General features: G+C 36.4%; 1 protein-coding gene across 3 annotated transcripts in view; it reads right to left on the bottom strand.

Moving 5' to 3' along the window:
* The window catches only part of dph6 (diphthamine biosynthesis 6), a 108295-nt gene that overhangs the window by 79958 nt on the left and 12385 nt on the right, over positions 1-15952 (bottom strand). For all 3 annotated transcript variants that reach the window (XM_051723208.1, XM_051723209.1, XM_051723210.1), the window contains exons 4-5: positions 13967-14040; positions 11075-11193 (exon numbers count right to left, since the gene is read on the bottom strand). In XM_051723208.1, coding sequence (XP_051579168.1) covers positions 11075-11193; positions 13967-14040 — 193 coding nt within the window. The remainder of the gene's footprint in view (positions 1-11074; positions 11194-13966; positions 14041-15952) is intronic.

The raw sequence follows: 15952 nt of genomic DNA, 5'->3' as shown, positions 1-15952 counted from the left end.
TAGAAATTTAATCCAATGAACTTCCAAGCCAGTAAACTGGGCAGAAATGGATTTTATAGTTTTGCGTTAGATTTCACAAGCTTCAAATTAGAGCAGATTCTCTTTAGGTCAAAAGTTCTTACAATACAGTCAGAGATTTAAAGTGTTTCTGTCATTATGTGCTGCTGCCTCAACTGTGAACACTATTTCAGGCCAGTGTGGGTTCAGTTTGATTTTAAACAGTGTTTAACTACACTTAAGTACATGTTTCATGCGTGTAGCATGACAGTAGTTCAGGTATTTTCACAAAACGCTTCATTTGTCACATTATATAGTGAACGCAGTATTGGAATCGAGCGAGTAATCAAACACACTCACCTGTACGTCCTCTCTCTCATGTAACGCTGGGAAAAATCAATCACTTAAGTGAATCGGTTCATGTAAATGAACTGGTTAAAATAAACAATTGGGAACTCGGATTGTCAATGTAAATGATTCACTGATTCACCTGCGCCTGCACAACCTTAAAGGGACTTTACCTTAAATATTTAGTGTTTCTGCTGCTTATCACTATATTTCGATTCAGTTACATCAAATAGGGTGTTTTCTAGTTTTATTCATGTATACTGAATATATACTATCATTCAGTTTAATGTTGTCATGCTGTCTGTTTAACCCTTAAAAAAAAAATTAACCATGGTTTTACTGTAGTTATACTGTAGTAACCATGACTGTAGTAACCGTGGTTAATGTTGTGGTTACTATGGTTATACTACAAATATCATGCTTAAACTATAGTTACAGTAGTAAAACCATGGTTAATTTCCATAAGGGAATGTCATCCTAATTAAATATATAATTATCAGATGATCTTATTGAATTCTGCTATCAGATTCTGATGTCAGAATTACATAATATGTGATTTTTGTCTAAAAACATTTTCTTTAAATAGATGCATTGTAGTTAACTTCTTTTAAAAGAGTATCTTGACTGTACTTTAACTACTTTAAGGTAGGAGTACAGTTTTAAAGTAGCTTCACCAACAGTGATTGTAAAATTAACTGTGGACACAAAGCATGGAAGGTTTACTTTATTTACACATTTGTGCACTTCCAAATAGTTTTGTACTTCACCAATTTACTGTACAAATGTAATGATCTCACACAATGACACAGTGGAGATAAGCCGCTTATTCTAGTTCAATAGAGACAATATTGGTCCACTTAAAAGCATCTGAGTTTGGTTGTTTTAATTATGATTCAAGTGTGAACACCCAAACACACCTTAATACTAGTAAACCCTTTTGATGAGCTGGTTCAGGTGTGTTTGACAAGAGTTGGAACAAACTCTGCAGAAAGTTACATCTGAAAAAAGTGAGTGTAAAGTGACCTTCCAAACATACCAGATCTCATTGTCTTCAGTGAAAGTTTTGAGCAAATCAATGCGGTTTCATTCCGCTCTTATCAACGACTGACTCCAGTATCACAAACAACATCATTAAACTCTCTTCAAGTAAAAGCGCTCATGACCTGACTGTGTTTTTAATTTGAACTAAATCTGCAATCATTCCAGATAGCAGCGAGAGACGCTGAGAGTATCAGACTCGTAAAGGTTTTCCGGATCCTCGGAGCGCAGACTGACAGCTCGTCTTTAATCCTGCCTTCAGAGAGCAACGGCGGGAAAATTGCATTCATGTCAGGAAACATTTGGGCTTTTAAAAGGATGAAATAAGAATGTCGTGCTGGAAGGTGAACTCGCTCATCCTTTGAACAATACTCGAAAAGACCTTCATGGAAACAATACCAGCCTGATATCACCTGATCTCTGAGCGAGAGAGGTTTGGGTATTGAATCGTAGAGCGCAAGAAGAGACATGAGATGATGAGATTACGTGTGATCTTAAATTTGTTGGCGCTCTTATCTGGAATTCAACAGCTGTGTGGAATAATAGCCGTACTGTGAATACAATTCTACAGACACATCACAGATTTAATCTTTTTATCCAATAAATTGAATAAAGCTGCAATTATAAACTCATCTGATGTTTATCGTTAACCGGTTAAAAGTGGCAGTCTAATAACCTGAATATTGAAAACATAAAACCAGTAATAAAAATATGAATCACAGAAACAAAACGCTACAAAGATTAATGCATGACTGACATTTATGATTTTTATGTAGAACTGCTGATGTTTATGTGGTCATTGATGATGAAATAAACAGGTTTTGGTTTTGTCTTAATCTGTATAGAGAGTGATGGTGTTAAATTGCTTTTACTCCAGTCCGTTTGAGCATCAATATATTGTCCATGACGATAAATCTGCAGATATTTGAACATTTTGACATTACTGTGTCGATTGATTCTTGTCTGTTTGGCCAATGGTTGCTTGAAAATGACATCAGTCAAATAATAATTACTACTCATACTTATCTGGCCAAAGTCACTTACAATTATTCATTTAGCAGATACTATTAGCGATTCACCGATATGAACACTTCTTGCAGACATCGCTGCTGATTTTAACAAAAAACTGTTGTCCGATACCGATACAACTCGCTCACCTTATTTTTACATAGATTTATTGTTTTGCTTAGGAATTATGTTTTTAAAAATGTAGGTGCAAAAGCTAATTTATTGTTCTAACAACAAACAACATTTATCATGGATTGGATCTGTTCAACACATGAATTTTTAAAGACCTAAAATGAAAAAAGTAAAAGTTTCCTTTTGATTCATACCGTGTATTTTGTATCCAAAGACGAGACTCGCACACTCCAATTTCATTTCATGTCTGTTTTAAAATCCTTTCTGTTATTTACAGTCAGTTGGTGACCAAAAAGATCAAAAGAAACATTATTTCTAATCATACATTGCACGGATGAGGGAAAAACCACCGTGCAACTTCTCGCTCATTAATGTGCGCTGTGCTCACTCAACCGTAAATACTTGCTGGCGGAGCTGCCATTCTCTTAAAGAGACAGTATCGCACATATAAACAAACATGTTACAAAATACGTAATGAAGCGTAATAAATGTGTAAATACATAAATATTTAAAAGGCACAGTCATTGTGAAATATTTGAACTACTAAAAAACACTGTAAATATGAATTTTACAAATACAAATCTTTAACAAAGGTTTTTTTTTTTTTTTTTTGCATAGTAGTTTTGATATAGTAGCACTTAAATTAATATTTTTATAATATAATTATTAATTATATTTAATTGTGAATATTTTGTTAAAACTGTATGAAACTTCAAATAGTGACAACAGATTTTATCATTATTGAAAATGCAATTTTTATGACATCATAAAAATTCACAGAATGTGAAATTTGCACATTTGTACAAAAGCTAAAATGTGATTAAAAGGATCAAAAGCGAAATATGAAAAGAAAATGTATAATCTTGCATACTATATTGGGTGAAATCATATATATGTATATTATATGATGATGCCTCTTAATATCTTTTTTAGTTTTTCATTGCATTACACTTACATGTTGTCAAAAGTCTGGCGAGTAAAAACAAAAATGTACTAGCCAATGGCGATTAATTCTCCAACGTGTCCGTAGAGGGTTGCCAAAGTGAACTGATATCCAAATCCACACACTGATTTCACACGACATTACTTTCAGAAGTCTTAGTGCACGTGCTTCAAACATGTTGAGCTGAAGTGCTCATGAGGGACACACAGGTTTGAATCTGATGTGAATTGTGTCCTGATTTGCCCCGTTATTTCCCATCACTCTCTGAACAAAAATCCCCAAAATAGAATGAAATACAAATATGTTGAGAAATGGTCATGTAGAGTTACTTAATGAGAATAAAAGGCCAACAAATAAAGTGTAAAAAAAAGAAGCTGAAAAAGTGAATATAATAGCAGAAAATACATTTATAAAGCAGGTAATAAAAGGGAACGCGCAAATAGACCTTTAAACTTCACACATTCCAAATTTGTACTGGAACTGTCATCCAATTTACTCCTGGAAACAACACTGTCACCCACACAAATCAAGCAATTAACTAATTACACGAATATCTGATGCTGCTGGATTTACCAGCCAATTAATTCTGCAAAGCTGTACAGAGGTGGCGAGTGATCACGTGTGAAGTTCTCATTGGGTTTTGGCATGATTACAGCGAAGAACTCGCTGGCACAAACTTGAGCGTTTATTGTGTGGCTGGCTGTCACAGGACAACAGATTTCCACCTTAAAACATCCTCAAGTGTCTCCCACAATCAGCAGCACTGTGAATATTGTGATGATTTTAATATGCGTTATATCTGGCCATTGCATATCTTAACAGTATGTCATTACACTAGTTTTATGATCCTTTCTTCCAGAGATGTTGTAATAGCATCTCTGATTTAAACTTCACTAGTAATACTGCAGTTCACTTGGCAAGTTCAATTCAATTACACGAATCAGTTCAAATTGTATGTTTCGTTTGCATCATCTACTTTTGAAATATTCATGTCTCTGTTTGGTATTTTTGTTAAATACATCTTTTGATTATATATCATTTCTTTTGTTCATTTCATTGTGAAAACTTGCATTGATCATTTTGGTAACACTTTCTATGAAGGTCATCATTATAAATGCATTTATAGTCTCTCATAATACACCTTATAATACAGTATGTTCCAACTTTAATTGTAGCTTCAGTTATAATACATAATACTTAACATAATCATAGTTATCCCTTGAAGAGAATACTGCATAACACAATCAACATCCAAACTGTATCTGCAGATGTTGTAACGTAATATATACACTGTATATTAGGTATTCAATAAGAGCTGTCACGCAAAAGCAGCATAATTTAAACAGTCTTGAAGCTTTATGAAGTGATACCACCATAAGTGGTCTTGGCCTGCTTCAAATAAAGTTACAAAAGCAATGTTTTAAACTTGTAACATACAATACATTACAAGTCAAGATAATATAATAAAAGTTATATAAAATACACAGAATACAAAGGAACACAACATGGTTTTATTTATGTGGAACATAGGCCATAGACTTAATGAATATATAACATATCAAGTATTGAGACTCTCTCAAAATGTTTCGTCACTTGAGGAATGTTATTTCGTATATATGTCTGGGTTAACTGAACTGTAAAGTACCAAAAACCAGACAACACAAGAAAACCATGTTTCATTGGATTATTCTCTGCTTTTGATGTCAAAACGTAAACAGTCATGCACACAACACTTGCGCACACTGGATAAGCTGGTAAGAATGCCAGTTAAGGTGTTCACATGCAATGCGAAATCAGAAACTGTATTGATTGGTTTAAGATTTTACGCTATTTATAAAGGAATGCTGTTTAAGGAGTTAACATGACAACATGTTGTTGGCTTATTAAGCAAAATTTCTGTAAGATTGTGCATGCATACACTGACTGTTTGGTTCAAGTAATTTCAGATCAAATACATAAATCCCAAGACATTTGTGGAAAAATATCATGTTTGTAGTTTGCAATATGTAATTTCACTTGTGGTGACCCCTGATGTGGTGTATGTATGTAAATTGCCGCTTACACAACACCTCAGTCACCCGATACACACTCGCAGCTCACCCAACATTGTGACCCGTGCAACCCATGAAAGCTGCAATTACTGCAGCGCTGCTGACGGCCCTGCGGACACACAACTTCATCTCATCCTCTAATGTCTCATTACCTCTGCCTGAGGCTGGGTGAAAAGCCAAACTGATAACATCTCACACACCTCAGTGTGCGACAGGAATTACACTTCAACACAAATGTGGGGAATTTGCTTTCAGACGATGATTTATCAAGAGCAGGTTTGGAGGTAAAGATTGTAAGCTGTGGCCGTGAACGCCAGTTCAAACAAACAAGAGATTGTCTTGAGTGCGATTCTGTCTTCTGCAGCTCATGTGAAGATTTATCGCTTATATTCACACACAGAATTATCATCTTATAAACACATGCTGAAGAGTGCAGATTAACAAAAATGACTGTGATTTGGCACACCGATAGGGGTGGCATGAATAGCCCCTATACCAAATTTGTGGTCTCTAGGTCATACTCTATAGCACCACCACCAGTTAAAAATTTTACTTCAATTAGTTTTTGTCTGATTCCTCTCCTCCTGATCCAATGGACCCCTTACATTAAAACTCCGCCCATTACAGTGGATTATGATGTTTGCAGTTTATCACGTCATTCAAACTTTGTACGATTTGTCCAAAAGACAAACCGACCCGCACAGAACTGCCAAGAAATAATTTTAATTTGTGCTACCGTTCAGAAATTATGGCAACGCGAAGTTAACAAGGTCGACGTGAAAATGGACGTGAGGCTGTGTCTCGCAACGCTTTGTCCTATTGAAACTAAATTTGGTATGCTTCATCAGGACCATGATCCGAGGTAACTTGCACAGTTTGGTGATAACGCCACCTATGGGTCAAGAAATCTCAAAATTGGCTATTTCTACCCGTAACTTTTGAACTGTTTATCCAAAAATTATGAGATTGGTGTCTTGGATCATGATGATTTCAACAATATCAATTTTTCTAACATCAGCCATATAACCTCTCAACCATTTTGAATTTTATGAAAAAGTAATGTATATTTTAAACATTTTGTCTGATTTGAATGAAAATTGGCAGGGGTCTTCGACATCATGTCCTGAGGGTACCTAAGCAGTTTGGAGACAGCGCCACATAGTGGTCAAAATGCTTAGTCAATTTAAACAAAACTTTTGTTAAACATTGCTTCCTTAGTCTAAGTCTTCTGAAATTGGCAGAGATACATTTCACATCTATTTATTATCTATATATTTAAAACCTGCTGCTCTCAGCTTGGAGTGTCTCCTTGGCACTTTTGAGCTGTGTCAACTGAATGGCCCAGTGATTAAAGCATTGGAATACAAAAGGTTGTGAGTTTGAGTCCAGAAAAGAGCAGTTTTAAAATTTGTACCTCTGTTGACCTCTGAGTCTTCATATTGTGCTTACTACCATGTAGACTGTACTTTATTGCATATTTCATGCTTCATTAAAAAATATAAGCTGTAACTGTTTTATCAGAAATTGTTGTAAACTCTTGTGCCACTCTTTGACCTCAGTCAGATTTGTCGATTGTGTGGCACAGTAGTTAGAGCTCTGGGCTTCAGTTCATTAGGACTGGGTGAACCCCGGTTCGAGACCCACCTCAGCTGGTATAAATGATGTGACTCTGTTGTGCCGGGGCTCTTGTATTGTTCTTGATGAATGGCTTTAGGGCTTGGCCCCGATCATTGCTGCTTGCAGCTATACTTTGTATTACTATTCTATTTACATTTATAATTGTATTTATGATCTTAATTTGTATTGGTAATTTTCCACCTGTTATTATCATAGACTGATATTTAAGTCATGGCAAAAGGGTCCAGGAGAGGAAGTCAGAGACAGTAAATGTTTGGATATTATTTATTATTTTTAGACCACTTAATTATTTTAACTACTTTTTTGTTTCCTTATGTAATTTAAAGTGTAATTTAAATTTACAAATATATTTGGCTTAAGTTTTTCTAGTTTCAATAAATTAAAGTTTTAAAGCAAAACTGACTAGAAGTGGAAGTGAAGTGCGTGCAAAAATGATCACCAATCCCTCGATCCACAGCCTAAAATGACAGGCTGATACAAAAGCTAATGAGATTTTTAAAAATTAACTGCACCAGACACCATGCAGGTAATGCCCCTCACTGTAGCTTGACAGAGGAAATGATAAATGAGCGTTTGTTTGCAGAAGGTCCTTATTGTTTTGAGCTACAACTTTTATACAGTCACTATCACAGAGGAGACAAAAAAAAAAAACTGAACAGAACTTTTAGTGGGAATCTGAGAGTAGGCGACACCCACCACCAACCCCTGCAGCCATTTACAGGATTAAATGCGTTTTAATCTGACAATTTACAACGCATCCAACACTTATCAACATACTGTTATCGTACACACATGGGTTGTGTCAAAATATTTCTGAAGGTAATTCCTCCTAGACATTTCTAGCATTATTGAGCAATCTTGGCAAGGACCTTCAGCCCGTTCTGACTCAGTGTGCAATGACTTATGTAGCAGACAATAATAAAAAAAAAATCTCCTATTATGCTGTCAAATTAAAAATTTCAATATTCATCTAATTAAAAAAAACTGCACCTACAAATGCTAAAATTGTGGATGTTTGCCAAGCACTGATGATGACTTGCATTCTTGGGCTAAAACAGATGCTGTGAAAAGAATAAAACAGAATGAGGGTGTCTCAAGATGCATTTTAAATATTTAATTTCCTTTTAAATTTACACAGCATTTAAAAAATGCAGTTACTGCACAAGACGGTAAAAAAACAGCTAGACAAGACGCGCGACTAGCGCATGCTTACATGGAAAAAGACAGACACTTTCGGCGTGTACGACCCCCCCAGAGGTCTTTGGCGGTTGTGTCTTAGGGTGTGTTCACACTTGGCAGGTTTGGTTCGATTAAAACGAACTCTGGTGCGATTGCTCTATTAGGTTGTTATAACACCCAATAACAGACAGTGCCCGACCGATTTATCGGTATGTTTTTCTATATGCGCACATATAATGCAGAATACAATGCTTGGGGTGATTTAGAATTGGTGTCATAGCGTAGTTTGTCCAGCAGAGCGCGCTCTGACTCCATTGTTTACAGAACTGAGCTGACGGTTTTGCAGACAGGGCGGAGTTAAGCGGTGCGGTGTTAAGTGGTGTGGAGTTAAGCGGTGCGGTGTTAAGCGGTGCAGAGTTAAGTGGTGTGGTGTTAAGTGGTGTGGAGTTAAGCGGTGCGGTGTTAAGTGGTGCAGAGTTAAGTGGTGCAGAGTTAAGTGGTGCAGAGTTAAGTGGTGCAGAGTTAAGCGGTGTCTCGGTAAGTTAACTAGTTTGTGAAATACATACTGGAAAGTTAATAAACAAACAATGACCCCATCATTTTCCCTTTTCAAAATAACTAATATAACATTCACCCTGTCCCTGACAACCATGTCACTCATGTTTATCACATCTGTTTGCTGTTAGCCAGCTATAGTTTGTCAGTGCAGTCAGTAATGTAGCAGACTGAAAGGTAAACATCAGAGCATCTTTTCTGCAGCTCAACAGACAACGGTGCGGTGGTGGATTGTGTCTGTTGAGTGTTGATTTCATGCTACGTTGTTATCTAGTTGGTGAGATGCAATGCTGGAAAGTAAATAAAGTCCATCTTTTACTCTCCGTGACTTTATGAGCTTATAGCTAACTAGCTAATCACATAGCTACTTTCATTGTTGTCAGCTGAATGGAAGCTAATGTGTAAAAATGTATTCACCAAACTGTTTTGTTCACGATTAACAGTTTGGTACCCCCTTCAACCGAACAATTCCGGTAGTTGCATTTATAAAATGTAATATTTAAAAGTCTGGTTTTCCACCATTGAAAGTTTCCCCTGAACTTGTATAGCAGAATACGGTGTAACACCGCTGCCGCTGTTGTCTCTTGACTTGGCAGGTGTAAATGCTTCTTGTTTTACAACCTGCCCCTAATTGACTGGCAGTATTAAAATAGTCAGCATTTGACTGATACTAAACAGTACTGATGTTTATTTAGCTATTTATTGTATTTTTATTTATTCTTTATTTTAATGGTCAGCATTTGACTGATATTAAACAGTACTGATGTTTATTTAGCTATTTATTGTATTTTTATTTATTCTTTATTTTAATGGTCAGCATTTGACTGATATTAAACAGTACTGATGTTTATTTAGCTATTTATTGTATTTTTATTTATTCTTTATTTTAATGGTCAGCATTTGACTGATACTAAATAGTACTACTGATGTTTATTTAGATATTTATTTTATTGGTCAGCATTTGACTGATCCTAAACAGTACTGATGTTTATTTAGCTATTTGTTGTATTTTTATTTATTCTTTATTTTCTCAGTGTTCATTTCTAATATTTGTTGAGAATGTATAATAATAATAATGTCAAATATTCTTTGATAAAAAATATTTAAGAAAGCAGCCTTCTGAGTACCTTTGCATAGTCATATCGGTGCAAAATCGGTGCACAATCCACATAGAAAAGGTCTGTTTATTCCCTCAGATTAACTATACCGGTCACATATCGGTAATCGGTGGCTTTTCTCCCTCTAAAATCGGTATCGGTCTCAAAAATCCCATATCGGTCGGGCTCTATTAACAGTGCAGAATTATCCAGACCCTTAGCTTCTCGCCATCACCAGTAATATTAGTCTAGCTGATAACGACAACTAAGCGGAAGTGTGGAGCATCCGAGCGGAAGTCTCTCGCCGCAATGATGCTGCCCATGGAGAAGACAGGAAAAAGGTGGATTGAAACTTCAACTAAGACCTGGAATGCTCATTGATAGTTTCTTATGAAGACTGGAAATAGAAAACAGCAATTAGAATCATCATGGCACCACCCAGTGGTTAGTCCTGTTGAAAACACCTAGCAATTCCCAAGCACCATACAGGATACCCTAGAAACCAACCAGATCTCATGTGAAGTCTTAATAAGAATAGTGGAAAAGATGGTGAGATTGTAAGAAATTGTTCAAGTTGGCCCATACAAAAACGTACCACTTTAACTCCCATACAGTAAAATAAACAAACAGTGTTATTATGTTTTTTTTTTGTTTGTTTTTTTTTTTTTTTAAAGCCTTAACCTTGACCTAAACCTAACCATTCTTTTAGGAAAATCACTGAGGAGTAGCATGGAAGAAAGAGAAAAATTGGGTTTGTAATGAGCGTTCTTATGATTTTTCCTTCAAAAATTATTGCATAAATAAATATGGAATATCTAAAATTTGTTCTTTCTTAAAATGAAGTGTTGGATAGGATTGATTATCACAATTTGATGTGTGTATTACATCGATTTAAAATTCTGTTTGTTGATTTGTTGATCTATGTGAAAAAAAGTCGTACCAATTCATAGGAGCAAGGCTGCACTATATGTTATGATTTCATCATCTTCTAAAATTATTGTCATGAGATTATGTTTGTAGAAACTGCCTAGCAATCACTCAGATCACTTAAGCAAACTTCTAGAAAGGTCTTAAGCCTTGTTACCCACCGAACGCCGCCACTTTGATGAGGAGGGCGTGAAGGTCACTCGATATCATCTCTCTGAGCAGCACGGCCTGATCACGGCGCCACAGGTACGCCAGCGACTGGAGCTGTAGCCTTGCACACCTGGAGAGACAGCGTAAAGTGGAGAAATTAGATATTTAAAGACATACAAAGCGAGCTAAACAGGCGTGGAAAAGGAGATGGATGGAGTGTCCGTGTAAAGAGGGCAGCACTCTGACACTTCAAAGACGATTAGCGCTCACTTTGTGGCCTGGCAGAACATCACTGCAGGGATCATGTGACATGCGTGAGTGGCCGCTCAATGTCAGCATCAGAGGTCGAGTGATTAGCACAAGATGGCTGTGTCCCGCGGCAACACGGTCTGTCAGGTATACAGATGAGGTTACAGTATTAAGCACGCGAGATCAGTCACAGGACAATACCTGACTGACACTGCTAAAGACACGGCTCAAGTCCGCTGCAGGCGAGACTGACGGACTGAGCTGAAACTTGAAAGTGAAAAACAACCAACACTTACAAAACAAAACAAACCGGGGTTCACCACGTCCTTTGAACTGAAGCCCAGAGCTCTAACCACTGCACCAAACAACTGACAAGTCTTAATGATGTCAGAGACATTCTTGGTTGAGAGTATATTACAATTTCTGAGAAAATAGTTACTATAATAGTAAATTAGTTTTTTTTTATTGAAGCAGGAATTACGCAATAAAGTACAGTCTACATGGTAGTAAGCACAATATGAAGACTCAGAGGTCAACAGAGGTACAAATTTTAAAACTGCTCTTTTCTGGACTCAAACTCACAACCTTTTGTATTCCAATGCTTTAATCACTGGGCCATTCAGTTGACACAGCTCAAAAGTGCCAAGGAGACACTCCAAGCTGAGAGCAGCAGGTTTTAAATATATAGATAATAAATAGATGTGAAATGTATCTCTGCCAATTTCAGAAGACTTAGACTAAGGAAGCAATGTTTAACAAAAGTTTTGTTTAAATTGACTAAGCATTTTGACCACTATGTGGCGCTGTCTCCAAACTGCTTAGGTACCCTCAGGACATGATGTCGAAGACCCCTGCCAATTTTCATTCAAATCAGACAAAATGTTTAAAATATACATTACTTTTTCATAAAATTCAAAATGGTGGAAAGGTTATATGGCTGATGTTAGAAAAATTGATATTGATGAAATCCTCATGACCCAAGGAATCCAAAAGACACCAAACACATTTTAGGATAAACGGTTCAAATGTTACAGGCAAAAATAGAAATTTCTTGACCCATAGGTGGCGCTGTCACCAAACTGTGCATGTTACCTCACATCATGGTCCTGATGAAGCATACCAAATTTAGTTTCAATAGGACAAAGCGTTGGCGAGACACAATTTCGCGTTGGCATAATTTCTGAACGGTAGCACAAATTAAAATGATTTCTGGTCAGTTCTGTGCGGCTCGGTCTGGAGATTATTTTGAGCCATTGTTTGGAAAAATCAGATCAAGTTTGAAGGATGTGAAAAGTTTAAACTGTAAACGTCATAATCCAAGATGGTGGCCACTGTAATGGGACTGAGTTTTAATGTAAGGGGTCCATTGGAGTCATCAGGAGGAGAGTAATCAGATACAAAATGATACACACAAAAGAAAAGTGAAATTCAGACATGGTGGTGGTGTTACAGAGTATGTCCTAGAGACCCTAAATTTGGTATGGGGGCTATTCATGACAACCCTTATTCGTGTGCCAAATTTCATAATTTTCCTATGTACGGTTCATAGGGCTGCCATAGACTCCCAGCCAGAATAATAATAATAATAATACTTATGGAGGATACAATAGGGGCTAACCCATTTGGGCTTGGCTCCTATTAAATAGTACTGTATATGAATAATAATTGTAGGTTATTGTACATACACAATATCTCACAAGCAAGAGTTAAGTTTTCATGCTCTGTTGTGCAACACTAAGTTTGTGCTGTAAGAATCTGTATGAAAGCACTTCATTTCATAAAAATATGGAATGTTATGTTGAAAATCTATTGTTCTCTTGCCATTTGATGACTGTTTTATGAAGACATCTGATTAGACACCCTTTTGAGGATAAATTGAATTAAGCTTTAAAACATGGGATTCAGAAAAAATTAAATAGGAAACACAGAAATTATGAAAAAATAAAAGAATTTTGAAAAAAAAAAATAGAGCCCTAGATTAAGGTGCCACTGAATGTGTATTTCCTTGTTTTAGAGTCATTTCAGTCTAGTTTTTGCAATGTGCTTTGTTGTGCTGCTGGAAATCTTCGGGCTAAATGCACATCTCTGGCTGACTGAAGCTGTCCAAAATTAACACTCACTAAGCACCAAAATGCTAGTAAAAATTGTGAGCAAATTATAGTCAGAGTTACCGGTCAGATCCACCATGAGGCTAGCTAGAGATTTGCAGGTGAAATGGAAAAAAATAGTAGATGAATCGCTTTGACATATATATTTTATTTTTTAATTAAGTAATGTAAAATGCAGCTTGACAGTAAGTAAAAATATATTGCAAACATTCTCAAATCAGCATCTATTCTTATGACTGGCAAAATGTTAACTCTGGACCCTGGCTCTTTATAAACTAGGCTCTATCTAGCTCAAGCCAAGACTTCTGGTCACATGCACAGGTACACTTTTGACAATTGGTGCATTATGTCTGGTGCACACTGTGGCTTATTCTGGACCAAAAAATTAAAGGATGAAGCTGTTATACATAGTTTGTCATCTGAGCTCTGAGGAAATAATTTGTTAATCCGAGTAGGACCAGTTAATGATGATTGTATTTATGATATCTTGATATCCTTAACAAATTACACAATAGCTTTATAACAAAAGAAAGAACGTGCTCTTACACATTTTCAACTCGTACTCTCTGGTAGTCAGACAGAATGGCCCCCACAGACACCGCATCAATGTTCTCCTTTTCCTGAAGAATGAGAGAATGGAGGAAAATCAGACCTCAAAACAAAAGCCTTTACATTCACCACTTACAACCACACAACATTACAGCTTGAAATATTGATCAATATACATTGTTTATTTAATCACCAAAATCTGTGGAAAGCAAAATGACCTTAAAATAAAATTATAGCAGTAATTTCAGACAGTTTTACGCAACAGTTCTCTTATTACAGGTAATCAGAGGTTGTCTTGTTCTATTGGATTAAACCTGCTATCTTTTGTATATCAGAATAGATCTCTAACTGCTAGTCTCCACCAGCCCAAAACAGAAGAGAACGTGAACCATGAAACCACACATTATGTAGCTGCAGGTTTGAACCCCACATGAGTCAATCCTCGAGCATCATTTTTAAGCCTTTGAGAAGGGCTCTAAACCCCAGATTACTGCACAGGAATTTAAAGGAATAGTTCACCCCAAAAAAAATAAAGTCGGTTAAACTTTCAGTGTAGAACAGGGGGTCAGCTTGTCTTTAATAGAAGATTTCAATCATTTATTAGTAACAGCTTTGTAAAGCCAATACAAATGATCCTTAATAAGGGGTTTAATTTTGTTTAGTAAACTTGATATATGATCTCTGAAAATGAGCATTAATTGCATTACTTTCTACACAAAAATAAGACGCTTAATAAAAATGTAAATTATGGCTAGGATAGACTTACACTTCATTCAGTAAATCCTTAATTACAATCTTATTCATGCTCAAGTAGTGCATTATTGTAGACCCTTAAAATAAAGTGTAACCAAAAAAAAGAGATGCAAGGATCTAAAGAATCAATGCGATATTTTCTCCTACAAAGCAAACACAAAACATCTGGAATAACAAGAAAATGTTTCCAAATGAAAATGAATGGAAACTAAAAGCTGAAATGTGACACAGGTTAATTTTTTCTGACACAAATCTTGATGACAGTAGTGTGACTATCTGAACTTTTAAAGAAGAAAAAAAACCTAAGTCAAATGAACTGCAGTAAAAGTAATTACTTGAATGATGATGGGAAAGTGTGTACATAAGTAAGCCGTATGCCAGTACTACAGCAGTATAGCGCAGCGCTAAGTACACTGACTCTAAGAATGGGTTACAAAAGCCAATTCGTAATCTTGAACGACAGTTTGAGAGATTTTCTCGTTCAAGCAGATAGCTATTTGTACTTGCATCAACAGAAAATAGCAGGCCGGAAGCATTTCCAAGATGGCCACTGAGTGACCTGACTCACCTAAAAGGCACTTCGATAATACTACATTATAAATTGTGTCTTGATACCACTGACTCCTTTGACGTGTACTATTTGTGTTTGCATGTGAGCACTGGCATCTAGCTACTCACGGACCCCGTTTCTATGCACTTAAGAAAACTGTTTATTCCAACGTTTTTGCAGGAAGCAGCTGAAACATCATGTACACGCGAACATCGCTTAAGGGATGAGAAAGCAGTGAAACACACTTAGATTTCTGCCAGAGAACACGGCTTATAAGACCATGTAAACTCATAAGTGCCGCTCTAAAAAATGTTGAAGAGTCACCGGGGGAATCCCGGAGTGTGGCGTTAGACGGAAATCTCACTATTGCAGCACAATGCCTTGGCACGTCTCGATGGACCGTTAAAGAAACAAACATAGCAGCTACTGTGGGACATCTGGAAATAAAAGCAAAACAACAGAGAACCAAAAAATAGCACAGTCATCCTCAGACAGCATGTTTGTTATTTACACAAGCGTTGCGGGGAAACTATGTTGCTAACTGACCTAGTAAAGAGGGAGTACGCCACTAACTCAAGGTATGTAAATGTGAACGTCACTTTCTTAAACTGCTTTCTGGCATCCATGTAAATGAGCTCATTAGCTATCATTATTACTTCATTATCACTTTGTCAAAATGT

The sequence above is a fragment of the Myxocyprinus asiaticus genome, chromosome 17 (genome assembly GCF_019703515.2).
Source record: "Myxocyprinus asiaticus isolate MX2 ecotype Aquarium Trade chromosome 17, UBuf_Myxa_2, whole genome shotgun sequence".
Taxonomy (NCBI): domain Eukaryota; kingdom Metazoa; phylum Chordata; class Actinopteri; order Cypriniformes; family Catostomidae; genus Myxocyprinus; species Myxocyprinus asiaticus.
Note: the sequence above shows the minus strand (reverse complement) of the source record. Positions and strands in the feature narration are given on the sequence as shown.